Source organism: Amphimedon queenslandica, unplaced genomic scaffold (genome assembly GCF_000090795.2).
Source record: "Amphimedon queenslandica unplaced genomic scaffold, v1.1 AMPQUscaffold_13445, whole genome shotgun sequence".
Taxonomy (NCBI): domain Eukaryota; kingdom Metazoa; phylum Porifera; class Demospongiae; order Haplosclerida; family Niphatidae; genus Amphimedon; species Amphimedon queenslandica.
Window position 1 is genome coordinate 192,337 of NW_003546319.1, and position 22,894 is coordinate 215,230.

Genomic DNA, 22,894 nt, shown 5'->3' on the forward strand with positions numbered 1-22,894 from the left:
ATAGCCACACAAATAATTGGTGAGTCTTTTATAATTCTTTTTTGCTTTAGGACTGCCTGAACATATATGACTTAATCTTTTTGTTCTACTTTTCCATTGATCTCCCCTCACTTCTTTTTTAATTTTAAAATTTCGTTCTCTCTTCTTTTTATGCAGCTATTGTAGTTCCATCTGTTATTGGTGTTTCATTATTAGTAGTCATAATACTAGTGTTAATATTCCTATTCATCCTGTACTTATATCCAAGAATAAGCAACAAGAGAGGTATTTATAAGCCGACTGATGGTGACGACGGTACAATAAATACTAACGGAGTAACAGACCCAGCATTTGAACTCCCGTCTCAGGGCAACTCAAAAGAAGGAGAAATATAATAAAGTAACTAATCATTTTCATCCAGATAAAGAGATCGTGGACTATGTTGTTGTTCTTTATTAAATGTTGTTGTTATTATTTTATTAATTTATGTGGTTGTTGTGAATGCTATAATCATCAATTCTATGACTAAAATACAAATAACAGTAGACTAAGTTAAATTATTTTTAAAAATAATTATAAAAGTATATTTCTCTATAATAATTTATCATTAGGACACACCTTCTTACCACGCCTACCAATTAATATCCTGCAGTTGAAGGAGATGGAAAAACTGCAGAGAGAAAACGAAAACAACAAGCAACTTTACAAGAGTCTCCTCAAAGACTACGAAGACGCGCTCTACCAATTAGCAGAGGCAAGGCTGCACATTGACCGGCTGCGTTTTGGAGCAGACGTGGACATAAACAAGCACTACATCATAACACACTCAAAACAAGAGCAGGGAGACCCGAACGCCGAGGAGCTTTCTTTTACTAGGAAAGAGAGAGAAATGGAAGCTTGCTCTGGTCTAATAAATTCGATAGGTGATGTGCAGTCCCGTTTGAATCAATTGCATGAGGCAACTGCAAGATCTGAAGAGTCTCCACCACTTGATGCAATGAATTCCGAACTGCTTGATGTACTGAGACTTCATGAGAGACTCTCGAACGAGCTGGCTCCATTTTTAAAGGAGAAGGAAAGTGGAAATACAGATTACGTCAAGAATGAGGTGGGCTGCACTTTTATATAATTCATCAAAAATAATAATATTATATTTAGTTATCAGCATTGGGGAAACAGCTAGAAGATTTTATTACCTTGCTGCAAGAAAGAGAAAAGAGAAGAGCACAAGATTATAGGTATGACAAAAAAGCAGCTATAGTGCATGCATGGTGTTTAAAGGCAGGTTTGCTGATGCTAAGCCATATAGTGTTGTCAATCAAATTTTTAAAGTGTGGGTAATTTGTGACCTTTTGATGCATGTTTTCCACTAGAATAGAACCAAATACTGTTCCAGCATATATGTAGCATCAAGCCTAACTTATTGTGAACCCACCTTAACTGCCAAATAGTTCCATTTAACACAAGCAATAGTGCAATAGAAGCAATACTAAATGTACTAATGAGCCTTTTCTTTATATAGGACAAGTCATGAAAGCAGCTATGTGCCACCAATTACCAGCATAAAAGTAAAATTGAATAACAATAATAGTAATAAATGGCAATAATAAAACTTGTTTTTTTCATGAGTAGAACCAGTTTGACGAGTTGTATCTACACTCAACCTCTGAGTCTGCTGAATCTGAAGTGGATGGTAATCATGGAATGAGTGTTGTTGTTAAGCCTTTGTCTTCATGCCCAAAGTATAATGCATGGCTCAGTAATAATAATGATGATGATGAGAGCTCTAGTGAGAGTGATGGAATATATGGAGGTAATGCCACAGAAGAAGTGATCAATGGAAGACAAAATACACCCTCCACTGCTTGTCATAAAATTACTAGTTTGAGTAAAGGTAAAGCTTCACTAATACCAAGGCCAGTCAGGGTTGCAAGAAGCAAGAAAATGGATACAAATCCAGAGCCATTGCAGCATAGACAGAAATCTAAGCCGGCAAGCAGGCCATCTAAAATTCCGACTTATAAAGGGAAGGTATTTAACAAAGGGAATAAAGAAGCTCAGCCTTCAAAGATACCCAAATACAAAGGAAATGCTAGACAAAAGGAGAACATTGGAGCTAGTAAACCTGAAAAGCATCAAGCTGGACCTGAAACAGTTATTAAAAATGCAAGACCCCCTGAAAACGAAGACAAACAGTTAGTGCTTGCATGAATGATGCATGCTAATTGGTGACTATATATTTGCTAATGGCTCCATGAAATGTCTTACTTATTATCACTTATTATTTATAATTATAGAGATCTCATTCAATTGAGAAATGAAATATCTGATCTAATCAAAGAGCTAGCTATAGGACACTTGAATCCAGCAGGAGACAGCAGATGTAAGGTAGAGAAAGAAAATGAAGGAAAAGGAAACTCTAAAACTAGCAAATTGAATAGAAATGAAATGGAAAGAAGTAACAATAGAAAAGGAAGCAAGCAGTCAAATGGAAGCCGGAGAGCTGCAACATCAAGATTAAGTCCAAATCCTGATCTTAGCATGAGTGATAAATCAATGATGACGATTCCTCCATTAATTGCCGAAAAATGCACTCAAATGCCTTCAAGTGTATTATTACCATTGAAAACTAAAACACGCTCAAAAAGAAGAGACAGAAAAAGACTTTACCACAAGTATTATTCATCATCAAGTACTTCACTGTCTTCATTAGAAGACAGTGAGGCAGTTTTTGAAAGAGATAAGAGTTCTCGAAAGAAGGTACGAAATCGATTAAGAGATATAAAAAAGCCACGAAAGAAAAAGACTTGTGCAAAAAGAAAGAAGACTAAAGCTTATTTGTCTAAATATGTGCATAGCACTAGCAGCAGTAGCAGTTGTACTAGTATTGAAACAACATCAGGGGAATCAATGGAATCTGCTGCCTACCACATACACACAATATCTCCTCAAAGAAAGAAACTTAATCAAACAAAATTGCATCACATAAATTCTGACTTTAGACCTAGGAAAAAAACCGTACCAGTTTATTCTTGTGTTCATCCACAAAATCTGGAACCCATTTTGGCATGTTCTCATTCCTGTACTCAGGGTCCTAACTTGAGCTGTTCAGTCTGTAGCTGTGTTTGTCACCCCAAACCACCTGATCTCATTCCACAGAAATCAGTAACCAGCTCCCACAAAGTAATAATAAAATTATCATGCACCTATTAAATTTTTAAGCTTGACTTGCAACACAGCATTACCTTTGTGAATGTGAATAGCAAGAAAAACCCTTTTGCAATTTAACTTTTAAAAAGCAGTACATTTGTCCAAAATTTTTAAAATTAAGAGCTTAATCAGGGCCATAAAAGTTCTAGGTATTTGCTATTAATTTTTTTTCAGTCTATAGATTTAAGTGAAGCTGTAGAGTTAGCCCAAGGCATCAAGAACTCATCAGAAAGAATGAATAAAAGACTAATGAAGATATTAATTGGAGGAGGAGAGTGCCACTAAAACAGCTATAATTATTATACATTAATAATATAATCAGAGAATAATTTCCTAACAATAATAATTATAATTCATAATAATAATTTTAATAATTCATAATAAGAACTAGTGAGTCAATCGAAAATTAATTAGGCAAGTTCACAACGCCAACCCCACATCCCAGTCTCTTATGGTTCATGGCACAAGCATTCTTCCATTGGTGCTCCACTGTATCCAGCCACTCCACTGTCTTTAGGTAACTATTGCCATTAAAACCACCGACGGCATAAAGTTTATTGTTAAGTACACACATCCCGAGACCACTCCGCCTCTCGTTCATTGCGACGACAGAACACCAGCGATCGTTTCTTGGATCATATCTGGAGAAATGAGATATAAAGAGTCAATGTAGTTTATTTATTATGAGCAAATTTAGAAGAGGTGAGAAAAGAATTGGCTCAAACTTGATGCATAGCATAAGGACGTGTATTATGCAACAAAAATGTAATAAAAATGCAGAATTCTCTACTTGAATTTTTTGGTGAAATTTGGCCCAAGACACTGTACTATTATAGTACAGAGACTTTTCCCTAATTTTTGAGCAACTTTAAAAATTTGTATAAAATCCAATTTTGATCGGAATCAGCTCAAACTTTCTACACAACATAAGAATGTGTATATGCATCAGAATAAATCATAAAAATGGAGAATTCTCTCCTTTTCAATTTTGGTGAAATTTGGCCCGAGACACTGTACTATAGTACAGGGACTTTTGTCTAATTTTTGAGCAACTTAAAAAATTCGTATAAAATCCAATTTTGATTGGAATCAACTCAAACTTTCTACACAACATAAGACCATGTCTATGCATCAGAATAAAATATAAAAATGGTGAATTCTCTCCTTTCCAATTTTGGTGAGATTTGGCCTCAGACACTGTACTATAGTACAGGGAATTTTCCCCAATTTTTGAACAACTTAATAAATTTCTTTAAAATGATCAAAATTATCTAAAAATATCCACATTTACATGTGCATAGCATACATATAAGATCATTATGCATCATAAGATACATGACACTGCTAATACCTTTCAACACTGCTCAGTTCAAAGGTATCGTCTCTACCTCCAACAGCATACAATACATTATCAATGACGGCGACTCCTAAGTGCTTCCGCTTGACTTGCATTGGCGAAACGTTGGCCCACTTATCGGACTTTGGATCATATCTAATTTAAAAAATTAATTAATAAATGATAATAATAATAATTAAAAAAATTAATTAATTAATAATAATAATAATAAAATTAATGACCTTTCCACGGTGCTTAAAGGTGACACTCCGTCGGACCCTCCCACTGCATACAGGCAACCATCAAGTACCCCTATTGCCACACCCAGTCTCTGAGAATTCATAGAACGAACTGAAGACCAGGAATTAGTGCCAGTATCATAACTAGAAAAACAAAAAAACATGTAAAATAAATCTTTCCTACCTTTGACTTGCTCTCTCCTTCTCTCTCTTTCCCTCTCTCTCTCTTTACTTCTTCCTCTCTTTTAGTCCCTACCTTTAATTCCCACTCTCCCTCTCTCTTTCATTTCTCTCTCTTTACTCCTCCTCCCTCCCTCCTCTTTCCCTTCCTCCCTCTCTCTCTCTCCTCTCTCTCTCTCTCCTTTTCCCACTTACCACTCCACAAAGTCCAAGCACGAGATACCATCCTGACCTCCTATAGCATATATCTTCTTATCTAAGACTGCCACACCCACACTTGTCCTACAGACACTCGTTGGGGCAATATTAGAAGACCAGTAGTCGGTCATGTGATCATAACGCTCTATTGTATTGAGGTAGCTGACTCCGTCATGGCCGCCGACTGCGTATATGAAATTATCGAGGACAGCAATTCCTACTCCGCATCTTTTCTTGTTCATACTAGCAACTTGCTTCCATTTGTTGTTAACAGAATCATATCTAAGAGAGAGAGAGAAGAGAAAGAGGGAGAGAGAGAGAGAGAGTAGGAGGAGGAGGGAGAAAGAAAGAAGAGTAGGAAGATAAAATTATATACACAGTTTCTATCACTTATACATTATACACTGTACCTTTCTACCATGTTAATAGCATCCCCACTACACCAACCACCAACTGCAAACATCATCTCGTTGCTACCCATTGGTTTCCGTGGGCGTGTCCTAGTCCCTCCCATCTGCGATCGCTTCTCAGGCAGCAGGAGGTAGTCTTTCGCTTCATCTACAAGATCCCGACAGGTTTCATTCTGACGGATCAAGGGCTCAGAACTGACACGAGACACGAGATACTCTCTCTCTAGGAGAGCAAAACGAACGTGTTCTAATACGTTGGGCAGCTCTGATTTTCTCTCTGGTACTTTGTGCTGTACCCATTTCATGACAGACTCATACACTAGCTCCTCGTTTTGAACGTTGAGTTCTTCACTTTGAATGAGACAGACCAGCTCCTCAGAGCTGAGGTCTAGAAACTCCTCGGACTCGACTACCTGAAAATTAAAAAGTACTTCTAAAATCTATACTTATTGAAAATCGGTGCAAACTTTCTAAGAATATGTTACAATATGAATTTTTTCATAGCAATTTTTTTTAAAAACCATGTACTACAATCCATGGTCTTTGGTTAATTTTCTTGAAGCAATTTTGATTAGACACATTTTAATTAAAATGAAAGAAAATGCTAAAATTATAGTAGGGCTAAATCTAAAGCAATGCAACAGTACATGTACATGCAATAAAAAAGTAGACATTTTAATTTAAAATTAATATCAAATACCTCGAGATAGTGTTTAAGAGCATAAGAGTGAGCTGCATCACGAAGATCCGGACAAGAATGAGCGTCGGCAAAACTTCTAACTCCGAGACAATTCGAAGAGCATAACTGGGACTTAAGGAACTCGCAGCAAACGTCGCGTACCCACGCCAACTGTAAGAGACAAGCTGCTGGGAGCAACTCCTGTACATTGTCCTCTGTTATTGATATGGTGGCTGTGTAACAATAATTTAAAATGGCTTCCATTATGTGACTGGGTATGTCGTGTATGGTGACTGATGGATTCTCGCTCTCTTTCATCTCTCCCGTGAACATGGCGGAGAAGTAAGGCGAGCAGGAAGAGAGGATTGCTCTGTGAGCGTTGAAAGTAGCCCCTCCAGCTTCTATCCTCACGTCGATTAGTTTACCGTCAGTTCTGAGAGAGTGGAGCCCGTTCATACATTGAAAAGCATGGCTACTGTTGGTCTTTATCATCGGGGAGGAGAGAAATGGAGAGGAGTAGCAAGAAGACACACCATTTACTTGTAAACAAAGGCGTAGTTTTGGGCGGGAGTGTATCGCCCACTCCGTATACTTTAAACACGTGGTAACACGTGTGTTGTTTACTATCTATCTTTTGCCGGTTTATTATTATTCTTTTGGGGAAGTGAAAAAAGCACACACTTCCAAAAATGTCATGCATTATCTCAAAGGAATTTTTCCCGAAGTGTCTTTGGTTATAAAATTTTCACCAAAAAAAACAGAACAAGGAGGCGCGGTCAAAACACATCGCCATGACAACCACTAAACAAATGAATGAAGAAGAAGAGCAATCTCCTGACCTCTTCAAGTTAGTAGAGGAAGGAGACCTCATCAAACTAACAGAGGTCTTAGAAGAAGGACAGCAGGATCTATCAGTCCGTAATCGCTGGGATAAGAGCATACTGGAGATTGCTGTCATTCTAGGAAGAACAGAAATTGTAAAACACTTGATTACTAAAGGTGGGAATGTAAACCAGGCCAACAAGAGAGGTAAGGAGATAGAGAAAGCAAGCAAGGAATGATTGCACTACTCCTCCCTGCATGTGCTACTGTAGGTTATGCTGTTCTTCATGTTGGTGCAATGTGGGGTAAAAGGGATTGTTTGGAGGCGCTGATAGAGGCTGGAGCTGATATTAATGCAGTCACTAAATATAATGAGACTCCAAAGGACTCTGCTGCAAGATATGGGCACAAAGAGTGTGTGGATCTATTTGAATCAACAGGTAATACTAGTATAATATAGGTTACATCATTACATGCATAATGCACTAAATGTCTCCTTGCAACTGTACAGAGGCAAGAACAATACTGCGTGATGCTATCACGCAAGCAAGAGATCTCTTGTCGAATCCTGAGAGAATACTAGGCAAATGGAATAAAGATGACAAGGTACTGTGAATAGCTGGGCTTAAATTTTCCAAAATAAATACTAACATCAATTGTATGTTTATTTAAACTTTATTAGCACAAAAATTTCACATCTATGCATGGTATTTATAACAATCTCTCTTTTATGTGTACATACATATACAGTCAAAAGTTACTGGATTATGTAATGAGAAGACAGATTGGCTGCAAAGAAGCATAGAGGCACAGTCAAGCAAGGAGTCCATACTACTCCAAGTTGAAGACTTTAAGCAACGCTTTGATCCTTACTTTGGAAAATTAGACCCACTCACAGATTAATGTTCATTCTATTATGAATACATTAATAATACCAATAATAAAAATCATTTTAAATTAGTAATCTGCTTTAGCAATACACAATAATCGTACAATTATTCGCTTGACAATAAATCAATAATAATAATCTCTGTGCTCTTGATAAAAGGAATAAGATGATGTATCTTGCAAGAATATCAACGGCAAAACAAAACTAATTTACTCCCTTTAAATAGCTGGGCAGGGATCCTTTCTTCACAAGACTCTCCTGAAATTCAACGTACATACCTGATGCATTATAAGTAATAATTGAATCGGATCTATTACTTCTCATGGCCGCAACCTTGTAACGGAAGGAGAGGGCTATCCTTGAGCAGGTCTTTGAATCAAAGATATAAGCCAGAGAGAGTGCCAAGCCTTGAATATTAAGTGCAATGATAGGGATACTTTGAACATACGGATGCAAGATTTGAACAATGTTTATATCGACAATGATGTAAATTATGACGATTAGTTCAAAACCAAAGTAGATGAAAGGATAGGCTTGAAGGACTCTGAGTTTCTTCATGAGTCCTTCTATCCTTGGCTTTTCTTGTGGGTCGTAAATACCGGTATACTTCTGCTTTTCTCTATGAAGATTTACATGAGATGCAATGTAGAAGACTATGACCAAGAAAAGGGCTAGAAATTGAGGGACAAAGCAAAGAAATGTGATTAGTATGACCCCATTTTTTTCTTCTTTACATTCGCTGATATTAACATAAGTAATCTCACACAGTGCTCCAGTAGGGCCATACATACCAAGGGGCAGTGGTATCCAAACATAAAGGAGAGGAACAATTAATGTAGTCAGTACTTCAAGGACTTCAAACACTCTGCGAGCATAAAACTGAAAAGAACTCATCACAAACATATCAACTACAATCCAAGTCACAATAAATAGCTGTAGGTGTTCCGAATAGACTCCCAATAAGCCTATAAACTTGCAATAGCCAGTGTTCTCAGACACATTACTGACAATGAGAGGATGAAACTGTAAAATAGATGTCAAGCCATGAAAACAAATAGTTATGTTTAGATACATAACAAGTCTCTGAGGATGGAAGTGATACTTCTTCAAGTATATGAGACAGAGGATAAGTGTGAGACTAACCAAGACTGAGATTCCACCAGCTACAATGTTCATTATAGCAAGATGCCTAAAAGTATTAGTATCACTACACTCTGTTCCATTAGGGCCACTAGTTGAGCTTGACATTATAAGAGGGCTGAGAGCAAGTAGTATGATAGATAATAGCCAGCACTGATGAAAGATGATCCTGAAAAACAGTTTCAGCTACTCTGCTCTTTTGATAAAATCACCTTAGTGTTAAAACAAGCAATAAACATGTAAAGCTTTGAGGAGAGTCAGCACTTTATAACAAAAAGGAAGTGCTTTTGTGGTAATAGTAACACTCACAGTTGCAATAAGATTACATCTACAACTACAAAAATAGTTGTAACAGGTATTACTACGGCTTTCATAATTATCTATGCTGATATAAAAGGAAATATTTTGCCTTGTACTATCAAGTATACACCAGTAAAGAAGCATAATAGAGAAGTGAAGTCATGTTGGTCTATTTGAAAATAAATTAACTTAAATTATCATTTTGAAGCAAATGATTTCGTTTTACAATGAGAGAGAGAGGAAGAAAATGATTTCGAGGTAATGATCAGAAACAAAAAAAAAGAGAAAAAAGCATGAAAATCTGTACAATGAAAATGATGAACTTTTTATAATAATAATAATAACAATAATTATAGTACTCATGTTCCTGCAACTCTGAATTTAACAAAAATCGTTCTCTTATTTCTGCAAATAAATCTTTTAAATAAATTTCCTTCGTATCGTATTAAACTACCAGCTTGCGAGGTGGGTGTGATTTAGTAGGCGTGGCCTCACACGACTTGATGAGGCAGAGCCATCGGATGTCCTTCGGGTGAGACAATGTGCTGAGGGGGCGGGGCATGACCGCTCCCATTTAACGAGGTACCTAATCTCATTCCAGTCCAGACAGCAGCAGGGGGAGGAGCAAAAACGGCCGGAGTAGCCATCGTTGTTTGAACAGGTCTCGTGGGCGTGGCCGACACCAATAAATTAAAATTGGGCGGAGTTGGTAAAAGCGGTGGACGGACGGTTGAGTGAATCTTTGTCTCAATGGACTGGATGTGAGTTGGAGTTGATATGGGGACTCTGGACAGTGAAGGATTTATCTGTTGAAAAGTAACAGGTAATCCTCCAGTACCGGCCGGTAATGCCGGAGACATGAATACATGAGAGGGCGTGGCCAACTGATGTGGGAGGTGTGACGAGGGATACATTGTAGGCGGGGCCTGAAGCGTTGTTGGAACGACAGACGCGATCCCTTGATGACTTAACCCATGAGAAAGGACAGGATGAATGGGCGGGGCCATGCTACCATGGATACCATCAGCTCTCTCTATATAAGAAGGATGGACTGGCCTTATTGTCTGTACCATATCAATAGGAGGAGGCTGCGCTTGAACTCTACTCTTTACAGGTTGATAGCTCTGTATAGCAGGAGGAGGAGGAGGAGGGTATGAATGATGAGGAGTGAACGGTACCATTAGAGGAATAGGCTGGGACCCGCCCCCAGGAGGAGGGGGAGGGGCGGGGTAATGAGGTATCGACTGGAGGACCGGCTGTGATGAAGACTGAGCTGAAGCTGAAGAATGATTGACAGGATTCAACCTACTGGTACTAACACTCGTGGTACCAGATACGTGACTTGTGGTTGGTTTTGATCTCTTCGAATGTTGTTGTTGTTGTTGTTGTTGTTGTTGTTGTTGTTGTTGTGATGCAGTGAGTACAGCAAATTGTAATTGATGGAGTACATGCAGCAATTGAGGAGGTGGCTGGTTAAGCAGTGACTGCTGTTGTTGGGGTCCTGGTGGAGCTGATGAGAGGACGGCAGTTGGAGGGCCCTTTGCTAGAGATGAGGAGGTTGTCTTTGTTGACTTGGGCTGCTTGCTTGTTGGTTTTCCTAGTACAGTGGTAACCAGTGGAGTTGTAGATGGGGTCAATCCTGTTGAAGATGATGAAGAAAAAGCATTGCTGTTCTCTGGAACTGATCGATGATACGGGACGAATTCGTTAGCGGTGATATTGAGATTTGATTTCACGTCAGAGTGAGGTTCAACTGTAGCTAATATCTCAACACCTTCAGGCTCTGCCCCCAAAGGACCTTCCCCTCCTCTTAGATCAAACGGGTAACTGGACGAGGGTACGCTGGGGTCAACTGGAACAATGGTTGATTGAGGAGGAACAGGAAGGGGTATTGGTTCAGGAATGGGTGTGGTTTGAAGAGGAATGGCTTCACTGATATCAACAGGTGGGACACACACAACAGGACTACTCAAAACTTCAGGAGCCACGCCCATCGGAGGGAGTGGCGAGAGAGGAACAGTTTCGGACTTCCAAGACAAAGGACTATTATTGATATCAGGAACTTCAGGAGGAATGGTGGGGGAAATGGGAACATCCTCTATTACTGGTGGTATGCTCAATGGAACTGGGTCGGAACTGGTCTGACCGGGTACTCTAACCGGTTCCACAGCATGACTAACCATAGGCCTGTTCTTTAAAGCCGAAGCGTATGAAATTGAGCCAAACTTAGACACTTGAGAAGACTCGGACTTTTCCACCAAAGAAGTATCTACTTTAATCTTACTCTTACTGCTCTCGCTGGTAGATTTCGCCGAGCCGACAGCCCTCACCCCTCCTCCTCCCCCTCCTCTCTGGTGTTGCTGCTGGCCAGTAAAACGAGAATGAGAGTTCTTTGATGGACGACTGTCTCCTTCTCCTCCTTCTTCTAAGTCAGGGTCTTCTCTTGATTGGTCAGTAGGCATTACCTGCAGCAACACCAGAGAAGAGAAGAGAGAGAGAGAATCTATAATTGTACCTATCATCATTATTAATATTATGTTTAACAGTATATTCTCATTATTTTAAGTAGAAATAGAAAATCATGTACAATTTACATGATGACATAGAAATGCTTTCGTTACACAATAAAATAAATGTTTAATGATAATACATACAAGTAATCATGATAATAATAATAATAATAATAATAATAATAATAATAAATTGATAATAATAATGCAAGAGATACATTGTTACCATGTTCAACAACATAAATATGCATGTACATGTACATGTATCAATGTCACATAAAAGTTATGAAAATGAAAAGAGTGAGAGAGAGAGGGAGAAAGAATGAGGAAGAGGACAAACATAATAATAATAATATAATAATAATAATAATTGTTCAATAAATGTTAATTTATTTTTTGGAGTGATAACTATAATGATATACCTTGCTATGTTTGTTAGTGCCACTTCCACTGTTCCAACCTCTTTCACCCCTCTCCCCTCCTCTCTCCCCCCTCTCTCCTCCTCCTCTCTCTCCTCCTCCCTTCTGTCCAGCATGTGAACTTGAAGTTTTATGAGAAGACGATGTTCTAGTGTTTGATCGACCTCCTCCATCAGTACGAGCTGGGGGCGGAGTATAAAATCGATCGTTCTAAAAATAAACATAATAACTAGCTACGTGTTACTATAAATAAACTCACATTTTGATTTCTCTTGCTATTAGTTGTTCTTTTCTTGTCTTGTGGCTGAGTTTTTGAAGACGTTGAAGGCGGAGCCTGTCCCTGCCTTGAAACAGGGTTTGATTGAAAGGGCGTGGTCTCTTGTGGATGTGGCTTGGAACCAGGTGGTTCTAGAATTGGATCTAATTGAGGATCAGTTTTTACCTAAAGAGAAAAACGGAGTTAAAAGTTATTTTACATGGCATCCATGCTTCACAAAATTAACACATGTACATTATACATGTACACTGTTGACAACTTGATTGATTCATAAAAACATAAAAACATGTACATGTAAAAACTACATGGGCATACATGTACATGCAGTAAATAAATAAATAAATTACCTTAAATTGGTCTGTGAGAGTAGAGTCAATAGCTTCAGAGAGTACATGTAACTCTCCTCCACTGGACTTCGGCTGAAGAGCGAAAGTGGGCGTGCCCGAGTTATTATTATCAAACAGTCTATAGTTATTTTCACTCCGTCTCTCATGAGAGATAGAAGACGAGTCCTTATTACTGGACTGAGATCGTGAGGATTTGTCTCCGATGGCTCCATATTGACCAGCAGTGGTGGGAGGGACGACAATATCGCTATCCAAACTCGGCTCTTTCTTCTCCTCCGTCTCTGACCACACCTCTTTTGGAGGGTGTGGCGCCGATTGACTCCAAACTCGGGATTGTTCCACGGGTTGTTTAGCTCCTCCTCCTTTTCCCGGGCGGTTCTCCTCCTCATATTGATGTTTAGGTGGTGGCCCGTTCCTCCTTTTCTTCTCTTTGTCTTTTTGTTTTTCTCTCTTGGAAGAGCCAACGACAGTGAATCCATCATTGTCGTGAGAGCCATGTTCTGCCCCACCCACTGGACTGCCAAGCATTAGAATACCCTCTGGGAATATTTTTGGTGTTGGTAGCAACCCGTCCGATTTCTTAGCCCCGCCTCCTCCAGGTGAGACCACACCCACTCTAGGGATCATGGGCGGAGTCGATATAAGAGGAGGATCAGGTCCTTCGTAAGATCGAGTATTATCAGGTTTCTTATTTGGACCTTCTAAAGCCCCACCTACCTCCTTGACTCCGCCTGTTTTCCCGTCGTTTCTCAAATCTCTCTCTCCTCCTCTCTCTCTCCTTGTCTCTCCCTCTGGCTGTTTCTTCATTTCTTTTGGTGCTTTCTTGTTCTTCTCATAGTCGGTTAACAAATCATCATCTTCCCAGTCAGAACCGCTCTCAATGTATTCCAGTTCATTATAATAAGAAGAGGATTGTTGCTGCTGTGGCTCTGTTTCTCTGTAATCTCTCCCTCCGTCTCTCCGACCCCTCCCTCCTCCTCCTCCACGACCACCACGCCCCCTTCTGTTACTACGGTAACCAGCACCAAAGGTAACAGAAGGGAATGAAGTGGGCGTTGTCTCGTTTTGTCGACTGTAGTGATCTCTTCGACCCCGCCCTCGTCCAATGTTGTAAGATCTTCTGTCGTCTTCTATCCATTCGTAATCATCTGGATGAGGTCTCTGGGACGATGGTGGTGGGTGTGGCTTAATCTTAATATCGTGAGATTTTGTAGTGGGTTTGGATGTGCTAACAGTATCCTGAGATTTACTACTCGTGTCTTGAGATTTACTGACGGTGTCCTTAGATTTACTGAGAGTATCCTGAGATTTAGTGACAGGGCCTTTCGGTCTATCCTGCGGTTTGCTGGACCTAGTATCCTGAGATTTACTGACATCACCAGATTTAGTACCTGCAGAAAAAAACAATAAAATCAATTTAGTATGAAAGGAAAGGCTGACAGATTAGCTCAAACTTTCTACACAGCATTAGGACATCAATATGTATCAGAAAATATAATAAAAATTGGGGGTCATTTCGGAGCCAATTTTCTGAAAAAAACCATGGGCTATAGTACAGGGATTTTTTCAAAAATTGGCCCATTTTTAAAAATGCTCATAACTCGAAAAATTTAAGTTGGAATCAGCTCAAACTTTCTACATAGCATAAGTACATCAATATGTATCAGAAAATATAATAAAAATTGGGGGTCATTTCGGAGCCATTTTCCCGAAAAAACCATGGGCTATAGTACAGGGATTTTTCAAAAATTGGCTGATTCTTTAAAATGGCCGTAACTTGAAAAATTGAAGTCGGAATCAGCTCAAACTTTCTACACAGCATAAGTACATCAATATGTATCAGAAAATATAATAAAAATTGGGGGTCATTTCGGAGCCATTTTTCCGAAAAACCATGGGCTATAGTACAGGGATTTTTTCAAAAATTGGCCCATTTTTAAAAATGCTCATAACTCGAAAAATTTAAGTCGGAATCAGCTCAAACTTTCTACATAGCATAAGGACATCAATATGCATCAGAAAATGTAATAAAAATTGGAGTAATGTTAAACAAAATTTGACAACCCAACACTGGGAGTTGAGACTTACCAATAACACTAGACGTAGTATCCTGAGATTTACTGAGAGTATCCCAAGGCTGTTCATGTTCAGTAGGAGACGGTCTTCCAGTTTGCTTTGGCTTCTTATCCCTGTACCGTACATCCTCAGTATATCTCTGTGCACTCTCAGTATATCTTTGTGCATCTTCAGGATATCTTTGCGCACCCTCAGTATACCTCTGTTCCCTCTGATGCTTCTGCTGCTGTGATCTTTTATTACCTTTATACTCGTCTTCTAGCTGAGTTTGCGAGTGTGATCTACGTTCATCTTGTGGGCGGTTTCTACGACTATCTTGTGGGTGTGGTCTTTGTTCATCCTGTGGGCGTGGTCGTCTATCATCTTGTGGGCGTGTTCTTTTTTGCTCGTCATGTGGGTGTGATATTCGATCATCTTGGTGACGTGGTCTATTCTCAGTCTCAAATTGTTCGGTTTTTCCTTCTGGCTTCAAGTGGGCAGAGTCCCGATCCTTTAGTTGCTGCCTACGTTCAGATTGTGGTTTTTGGGTCTGAGTCCTTCGCTCATGAGGTAAAACTGGACTTGCTGGTTTTTGGCTCTCGCCCTGAGAGCCACGCCTTCTCTCGTCCGACTGCTTCTCAGTCCTACGCTCTGGCTTATGTTCATTCTGATATCTCTGTTCCTGTTTCGAGGAATGAGAATCAGGCCTGTTACTACTCCTCCTTGGTGCATCAGTCTGATCTCTCTCCCAGTTGCTCTTATTATTATTATTTCCACTCCTCCATCTTTCTTCTTCTCTCCCTCCTCTATACTCATCCCTTCCTCTGTTATCGTATCCTTTGCCCCTCCCACCTCCCCCACCCGCTTTCCTCGGCTCATCCTTGTCGTCGCTCTGTCGTCTCTCCTGTTTCTTTCCCCAGTCCTTCCTGTCTCTCCTCTCATCAACCCTCTCTCTTCCTTCTCTCCTGTTATAATCAGGATCTCCTTTCCTGCTATAATCAGAATCTCCTTTCCTGCTATAATCAGAATCTCCTTTCCTGTTATAATCAGGGTCTCCTTTCTTCTGTTCTTTTCTTTTCTCTTCTTTTCCATAAGTCGGTGAGGGCGTGTGTTGTTGTGGTGGTACAGGAGAATCATTTTGAAACCTCTTTCCCTTCCTCCCCTTGTTTCCCTTATGGCCTGAACCAGTGTCTTCAATAAACACGTCATCAGGTGAAGGAACTGATCGTATCGCTAGCTGTTTCTCGTTCTTCCCTCCCTTTCCTCCTCGAGGGGGTCCGGTGCTGTCACCACTTGACATTCGATGATATTTCCGGAACTTTTCTTCGCTCGTCTTTCCCTCTGGCTCGTACAGGACCTTATCAGATGCTATTGGTCCTCTGTCCTTTATATCATAAACTTTATTATCGTCTTCTTCAAATGATGGTCGTCTCTCTTCTCTCTCATCACTGCCCCTACTAGTCTCCTCATTTCTACGTCCTCCCTCCTCTTTTCTCTCTCCAGCTCCGCCCGCTAGACTCAACGGCTGTGAGGTAGGGACTTGACCCCAGGCCATTTTAACACGTGATTCTGATTGGTCAGATGATCTGTTAGGATCAGTCTGAGGGGCGTGGCTGGGATCGGTCTCTTCGGCTAGGTCCCGTATTAATATCTTCTTTGGAGCGTTACGAGTGATAGGCGGAGTGTCTGGAGTAGGTGGGGTCTCACCAATGACTCCACCCATATCTGACTGAATCGGGGATGCTCGATCTTTCTTTAATATCAGTGGGTGTGGCTTAGAGACATGGCCTTCCCTTTCGTAACCTTCTCTATAACCTCCTCTCTGCTGGGGGTGGCTGTTACCATGGTGATAAGAGTGTGAATGATAGCGATCCTCAGTTGAGTACATGTCACCTCTCGTTGAGTGTGTGGGTGGAGACACACCTCCTTTACGGCCATAGTCATCATCTTCTTTCTTGCTTCGTCTTTTTTGGTCAAACTCTTCGTCTGACGAGTCCTCAAACACGACCTCTTTACTGTAGTCGATGTCTTCGTGGTGCCCCGCCCATCCTTCATCTTCGTCATCATCAGGTAGGTCAATAGGACGGGTTATTGAGGAGGCGTGGCCTGAGGATGATGGATCTCCTCCTCCTCCACCTGGCTGTTTCCTTCTCCTCTCATCGTGTGTGGCACTGTGACCAGTGCTGGCGGCTGTTGATAGGGAACTGTGACCTGGAGGAGGCATATCACTAGGAGAGAAAGAAATGATGATAATAATCAACAATTATGACATGTAAATTTATAAATAACAGTTTAAATAATAAATAGCAATCAAAACATGACAATAACAACAATCATTAAATTCATTAATAGAAGTGATGAAAAAGAAATGAGTATACATGTACATGTATAATAATAATAATAATAATTACCAGAAGTAAGACATGTTGTAAGGATCATTGGAAGACTGTGAACGAGACTGAGGAGGAGGAGGATAAGGTAAGTGTCTCTGTTGTTTAGGACCCTGAGAGAGAGAGGGGAGAGAGAGAGAGGGGAGAGAGAGAGAGAGGGGGGGGGAGGGGAGAGGGGAGAGAGAGAGAGGGGGAGGGGAGAGAGAGAGAGAGAGGGGGGGGAGGGGAGAGAGAGAGAGGAGAAAAAGAGGGAATCAAAAAGAGAAAGAAGAAGTAAAAGAGAGAGAAAGAATAGGAACAAAGAAAGATAAAGAACAAGAGAGGGAGAGAGAGAGATGTGCATAATTTATAAATGCAGTGATTCATTAACATACTCTTGGTTGTTGTCTATAAGATCGTTCATAGTTGCTCGGTCTTGATCTGTTCTCTCGATGAGCATGAGGTAGTGACGAGGACTGGTAGTGGTGGTGGGTGTGGTGGGGCTGGGCAGAATGGGCGGAGCCACTGGAACGAGGCAAGGTATCGTGTCTCGGAAAATGAGACTTTGAATCGTGAGAGGGCGGGGCTATATATAAATTAAAAAACAATATTTGAACATTGGAAACATGTACATGAATCATTACATGTACATGTACATGCATTTTAAGAATTAAAAAAAGAAAAGCAGTAAACATATGAACAATACTACTGTATATACTACATATCAGGGTTTCCCACAGGATTTTGGTATAGTACTCATACAGCTTCTTGCCAGTGGATTATCAAGTTAAGTTGCTTAAAATAAGGCCAAAGAACCTGTACTATAGTACAGGGTGCTTCAACAAAAATTACAATGAGGTAGTTTCCCATTTTTATAACTTTTCTGATACATATTCAAGTCCTTATGCTGTGTATCAACTTTGAGCTGATTTTATGAATTTCTAAAGCTGCTCCAAATGCCATATACTACTACTTGTCAGTTCATGAAGGCTGCTGTTTACAGTTTATACAGCAACGCAAAAAGCATCTCTTCAAAAAACAGATATGCTTTGAACCTCCTGTTTCGTGCTTTTTGATGCTATATAATCTTCTGAGTACAAAGCATAAAACAGGCACAAAATGATAGATTGCATCATTCTTATCATTGTGTAAACATAGTTTGCAGAGAAACCATGATCATACCATATAGCTGGTAATTTTGGAAACTTTCCGTGAATTTGGCAATTTGATAGCTAAAAGTTTAACACTCCAAAACTACCAGCTTTAAGGTATAAATGAATTTTATCAAACAACCAACAATACCTTCTTGGTGATGACGTTTTCCAAGTTCTTCTTTCTCTTTCGCTGATAGTTTCTCTTGTTCAGTGAGAGAAGGAAACTCGTCTTGGAAACCATGAGCAAGAGTAGGGGGCACCTCAGGCTTCTTCCAACCTTCTACAAGAAATAAAAACAAACAAACAAACAAATAAATAAATAAATAAATAATAAAAGAGAACAATAATAATATAGAAATAACACTAATACATGTAAATAAAAATACAAAAATAGTATAAACTAATAATAAATTTCTCTCTCTCTCTCTTACCTTCTCTCTTTTCTAATTTTGTTCCTTTCTCCTCTTCGTCCTTTCCTTCCTTACTCCACCCTCCTCCTGCCCCTCCCCCTCCTCCCTGAGGTGTCAGGCTATCATATTCATCCACAGCCGATCGTTTCATACTCTCCAGCTGTACAGGAGCTGGCATGCAGTGAGAATTTTTACCTCCTATTAAATTAATAATAATAATACTAATAATAATAATAATAAATTATATTTAAAAAACAATTAATTATCATAATATTTCCATATTAAGTACAGTACGTTACGGTGCATCCTTGGATATTTCAGGATATTCTTGTATTATGAATTAACAAAATTTTATATCACATACACTTACTTGTCAGTCCTCCCGTCCCTCCTCCCCCATAGCCCCCTCTGGGGTTCTGGTAACGGGATTTTCCACTGGAATTCCCCCCAGGGCCATCCTTACGGGTTCCTCCTGACATGAGAATGGAGCAGCATCAATGAGAGGGTATAGGAGAAACTACATATTGGGAAAAAATGGGCGCCATTTTGATTTATACATTACAGAACTTACCTAGTCTCTTTTCAAAGGCAGTGAGTGTGTTCAGTGTTCAATATGCGCCTCATTAAATCCTCCAGTAGACAGGGAGAGACTCGGGGACTCTGAAGGACAAAGATGGCGGGTGATTCGTTGGATTTTTTGAAAAAGATGGCGGCTATCTAGGGGAAGAGATAGTTATACGGAGAGTCCACGGAGAGGGGCATTCCCTAAAGATTACGGGATTAAGGCGGAGTAACCACTCCTATTCAAAATGGCGTCGGCTGAGAAGGTGATCAGAATCAGCCAATTAGATGCTTTGGAGCTAGATAACGAGCTATTCGGAACTATGCAAGATCGATTCTTTCATATATTTGGATTTCTACCTAGTTCTGCGTTAATAGAGAGACTTAGACCAGAATTGAAGACACTTTTAACATGTCTGCTCTACAAGTTCTCATTATTTCAAGCTGGGAATTGCACTTTTGGTCAAGGATTCATGTCTCTTCAATACACACAGAAAGACAACTCTCATCTCACCTCAAGACAAAAATGGCTACTACTTTGTCTTCTCCTCCTACCTCCCTGGCTATCAGAAAGATTTGAAAACGTAACAAATCTATTTTTCCCTAATTTCAGAGCTGATAGGGTACTCAATATTGCAAAAGGACTCTTCCAACTATGCAATTTATTAAATTTTTGCTTGTTCCTCCTCTATGGTCAGTATCCCTCATTGATAGAGCGTCTTTTACATCTCAAAATGACTCCATCCAGACCTCAGGTACTACGAGAACTGAGTTATGATTACATGAATAGAGAAATCATTTGGTTTGGGTTTTCCGAGTTTCTTTTCTCCGTGTTACCACTACTCAATTTACAATCATTAAAGAACTCTTATAATAAGATCCTTCACAGTTTGGTTGGTGATAGAGAGACAGCAGTGGCTCCTAATGTGTGTGTGTATTGTAATGGAGTACCAGTACTACCTCAAGTATCAACTTGTAGACATTTATTTTGTTATTATTGTATTGCTGCTAATGTACTAGCTGATTCTAACTTTCCTTGTCCTGTATGTAATGAAAGAGTGACTGATTTCACTCATTATAATGTATAACATAGTTTGTATACTACGTACATGTATGTATTAACTTCCTCAAAAATGAATAATTAAAAAAAAATCAAACTTTTTGTTGCAAAGTTTTACAAACAAAATGTAATCAAATTATTTTAAAAAGCAATGTAGCATAATTATTAATAGCAGATCAATAATTCAGTTGATGCTCTTTTCTGATATTTCTAGCAACCTCCTTATGTCCAATGTCATCTAAAGCTTTGGCGAGTGATGCCCATGATTTGTCTTGTTGCTTGGTGCTGTCTTCTCTTTTCAACCAAGTATAAAAACATTTTTCAAAGCATTTTTCAAGACATTCTCCATATTCTTCATTAATTTCATCAAGTGTAGAATCTTCAAGTCCCAGTCGACGGCCAAGTTTTTTCCAGTCACGATCAGGGAAATGATTTTGCTTCAGTGTGTCAATAACATAATTCAAATCTTTAAGGTCTTTAATTTAACAAATGATTAAATATAATATTAGCATTAAAAATTTACTTACTCAGTTCTCTTTTTTTCTCTCCTCTTACATTATGAGATGCTATTCCTGGATAACGAAAATTTCCTCTAGCCCCTGCCTATAGAATGAGATAGAGTTGTTAAACACAAGTTACATTGCTGATGCATGTTTGTTTACCTTGTCATTTGGATCAGCCCCACCAAATATTGAAAGATTAGCATAATTTGGTTTATTGGGCAGCACATCACAAACTTGCTTTCCACGTGATTCTGATGTTTCTGGTGTTGGGTTGATGAAATCCTGTTTCCCCAATTTTATAAAGTTTTCGACAAAATACGCTACTCTTGTTCTTGGTTTATCAATAGGGTATTTCAAATTATCAGGATCAATGACAAAGGCTTCTGTATTAAGAGTAGGACAAAATTTTCCACGAATAGCCAAAACATCGCCAATCAATCGTCTTCTCAACATAATCATCTTAGATTCTTTTGCCCCCTTTTCACATGACATTAAAACTAAAACACATTGATTTTCATCAAGAAGTTCTAGCAACGTAGTGATGCCATTGCTATCAGTCCATTTTATGCCGTTCTTTCAAAATAAACACTGAAATTTACTGTGTCTAGTTCTGGAAGCTTCTTCAACTGCATATTTCATGGAAAAGTGCAATAATAGAGAATTGAAGAACCGTTGTGGAAATAAATCATGAAGATTTGTACATTTTAGGTACCACCCAAATACAAACTCATGAGGTATAATTGGTCTTTCTATGGTCACAGATGATGGAAAAAAAAGACAAAGTATGTCTTTTAGACCAATATCTTGACCTTTTTCCACAAGATTTGTCTGTATCAAAAAAAATGGTGAAACCATATGGCATAGCCCCATGCTTTCCAAGAAACTAATTAGCATTACAGAATCATAGTCTGGGAACATTTTTTCAAGTTTGGAAACAGTAATGATGCCATTATTAGGAATTTTACTTCCTTCAAATGGTGAAAAAAGGACACCATCTACATGTTTCAATAGTACTTCCTTGTTTTTAACAACCCACATCCTGCCGCTATGACGAGTTTTAATGCAACTGGAATCAGATGTCCATACTTCTTCGTTGTCATCTTCACAATTGAGATAGTAAATTAAACCAGTTGAATGCAATGAAGACAATATAGATAGGATCTGTTTACCATCATGAGTGGGAAGAAAACATTCACCGACTTTTGTTGCTGCATCATGAGCGATGTCATTTAAAGCTAAGATATCTTTTTCATTTTCTTGAAGTAATTTGTACATCATGTGGCAATACAATGTTAACGATTTTTTATTATTATCACGAATATAGCTACAGGCACTTTGTAAATTTTTGAGAAATGAATTTATGTCGGCACCATTAAGCCTACGGCAATCTAAATATACAATAACATCGTCATTTCTAAGCAACTCCTTTTTAATTTTTCGTCTAATCATTCCTCTCTCTTCTTCAGTATTTAAACAATCAACATGGCTTGCAACTACAATTACTTTGCAATCATCTTTTGCTTTTTGTATTTCATTCCTAACAACTGATAGCCATTGCTTAAGGTGTATCAAATAGTCACTGTTGGACACGTCAACTACAATGATGAAAACAGCAGCAGATCCTTGTAGGATATTCTCAATAACAGCGGTGTGACTTAAATAGTATTGCGATTGGCCAGCAAAGTCATGAAGAACAATATTTTGAAGCTGATGGTGCCTTTTAAGGTTAATGGGAACAATACCTGCAGTAAGTGGTGTAATTTCATTTTCATCAACATATCTTGCTAAAATAGGCATAGAGCTACCAGTCTTTTCAATGACCTTACTAAGTGTACTTTTACCAGCTC

The 22,894-nt window shown here is 39.1% G+C and overlaps 6 protein-coding genes across 7 annotated transcripts in view; 2 read left to right on the forward strand and 4 right to left on the reverse strand.

Moving 5' to 3' along the window:
- The first annotated feature begins 582 nt into the window (after positions 1-582).
- Positions 583-3,595, forward strand: LOC100637037 (uncharacterized). Its single transcript, XM_003385906.3, has 6 exons — positions 583-1,087; positions 1,138-1,217; positions 1,502-1,547; positions 1,612-2,174; positions 2,277-3,162; positions 3,364-3,595. The coding sequence occupies exons 1-6, from the start codon at positions 641-643 to the stop codon at positions 3,472-3,474; spliced, it is 2,133 nt and encodes a 710-aa protein (XP_003385954.1). The 5' UTR covers positions 583-640; the 3' UTR covers positions 3,475-3,595.
- LOC100635021 (kelch-like protein 20) lies at positions 3,519-6,817 on the reverse strand. Its single transcript, XM_011405097.2, has 6 exons — positions 6,253-6,817; positions 5,553-5,965; positions 5,140-5,424; positions 4,768-4,908; positions 4,541-4,681; positions 3,519-3,830 (listed from the first exon to the last, which is right to left on the reverse strand). The coding sequence occupies exons 1-6, from the start codon at positions 6,721-6,723 to the stop codon at positions 3,596-3,598; spliced, it is 1,686 nt and encodes a 561-aa protein (XP_011403399.2). The 5' UTR covers positions 6,724-6,817; the 3' UTR covers positions 3,519-3,595.
- Positions 6,818-6,988: 171 nt separating this feature from the next.
- LOC105312436 (ankyrin repeat domain-containing protein 45-like) lies at positions 6,989-8,048 on the forward strand. The gene is made up of 4 exons (XM_011405085.2): positions 6,989-7,260; positions 7,326-7,493; positions 7,565-7,659; positions 7,804-8,048. Exons 1-4 carry the CDS (start codon positions 7,023-7,025, stop codon positions 7,954-7,956), a joined length of 654 nt encoding a protein of 217 aa, XP_011403387.1. The 5' UTR covers positions 6,989-7,022; the 3' UTR covers positions 7,957-8,048.
- A 1,437-nt stretch (positions 8,049-9,485) lies between these two features.
- Positions 9,486-19,630, reverse strand: LOC105312443 (protein PRRC2C-like). The gene is made up of 11 exons (XM_019995423.1): positions 19,495-19,630; positions 19,294-19,440; positions 18,945-19,121; positions 18,662-18,793; positions 17,755-17,945; positions 17,402-17,493; positions 15,024-17,218; positions 12,936-14,326; positions 12,571-12,753; positions 12,315-12,521; positions 9,486-11,847 (listed from the first exon to the last, which is right to left on the reverse strand). Exons 2-11 carry the CDS (start codon positions 19,400-19,402, stop codon positions 9,874-9,876), a joined length of 6,651 nt encoding a protein of 2,216 aa, XP_019850982.1. The 5' UTR covers positions 19,403-19,440; positions 19,495-19,630; the 3' UTR covers positions 9,486-9,873.
- A 1,073-nt stretch (positions 19,631-20,703) lies between these two features.
- LOC109581375 (uncharacterized) lies at positions 20,704-22,888 on the reverse strand. Of its 2 annotated transcripts, none has more exons than XM_019995441.1 (3): positions 21,207-22,888; positions 21,072-21,147; positions 20,704-21,019 (listed from the first exon to the last, which is right to left on the reverse strand). In XM_019995441.1, exons 1-3 carry the CDS (start codon positions 21,537-21,539, stop codon positions 20,721-20,723), a joined length of 708 nt encoding a protein of 235 aa, XP_019851000.1. In that variant the 5' UTR covers positions 21,540-22,888; the 3' UTR covers positions 20,704-20,720. The 2 variants fall into 2 exon arrangements, 1 of the variants encoding a protein (XP_019851000.1); XR_002184602.1 differs by having other exon boundaries at positions 20,956-21,019.
- LOC109581373 (uncharacterized) overlaps positions 22,849-22,894 on the reverse strand; it is a 2,409-nt gene continuing 2,363 nt past the window's right edge. Inside the window, exon 4 of the mRNA XM_019995439.1 lies at positions 22,849-22,856. Within this exon, the coding sequence (XP_019850998.1) occupies positions 22,849-22,856 (8 nt within the window). The remainder of the gene's footprint in view (positions 22,857-22,894) is intronic.

Bases quoted from the DNA above. Each gene is read 5' to 3' on its own strand.
- LOC105312436 (XM_011405085.2), top strand. From the start codon at position 7,023: ATGACAACCACTAAACAAATGAATGAAGAAGAAGAGCAATCTCCTGAC. The intron at 7,494-7,564 runs GTAATACTAGTA...GCAACTGTACAG, and splicing joins GGATCTATTTGAATCAACAG to AGGCAAGAACAATACTGCGT. The intron at 7,660-7,803 runs GTACTGTGAATA...ATACATATACAG, and splicing joins AATGGAATAAAGATGACAAG to TCAAAAGTTACTGGATTATG.
- LOC109581375 (XM_019995441.1), bottom strand. From the start codon at position 21,539: ATGTCATGTGAAAAGGGGGCAAAAGAATCTAAGATGATTATGTTGAGA. The intron at 21,148-21,206 runs GTAAACAAACAT...CTCATTCTATAG, and splicing joins GGGCTGATCCAAATGACAAG to GCAGGGGCTAGAGGAAATTT. The intron at 21,020-21,071 runs GTAAGTAAATTT...GTTAAATTAAAG, and splicing joins AGAGAAAAAAAGAGAACTGA to ACCTTAAAGATTTGAATTAT.
- LOC100635021 (XM_011405097.2), bottom strand. From the start codon at position 6,723: ATGATAAAGACCAACAGTAGCCATGCTTTTCAATGTATGAACGGGCTC. The intron at 5,966-6,252 runs GTATTTGATATT...TTTAATTTTCAG, and splicing joins CTCTTAAACACTATCTCGAG to GTAGTCGAGTCCGAGGAGTT. The intron at 3,831-4,540 runs GTATTAGCAGTG...TCATTTCTCCAG, and splicing joins GAACTGAGCAGTGTTGAAAG to ATATGATCCAAGAAACGATC.
- LOC100637037 (XM_003385906.3), top strand. From the start codon at position 641: ATGGAAAAACTGCAGAGAGAAAACGAAAACAACAAGCAACTTTACAAG. The intron at 1,088-1,137 runs GTGGGCTGCACT...TATTATATTTAG, and splicing joins CAGATTACGTCAAGAATGAG to TTATCAGCATTGGGGAAACA. The intron at 1,218-1,501 runs GTATGACAAAAA...TTCTTTATATAG, and splicing joins AGAAGAGCACAAGATTATAG to GACAAGTCATGAAAGCAGCT.
- LOC105312443 (XM_019995423.1), bottom strand. From the start codon at position 19,402: ATGTCAGGAGGAACCCGTAAGGATGGCCCTGGGGGGAATTCCAGTGGA. The intron at 17,946-18,661 runs GTATTGTTGGTT...ATTTATATATAG, and splicing joins AAAACGTCATCACCAAGAAG to CCCCGCCCTCTCACGATTCA. The intron at 17,494-17,754 runs GTATGTTAATGA...TCTCTCTCTCAG, and splicing joins CTTATAGACAACAACCAAGA to GGTCCTAAACAACAGAGACA.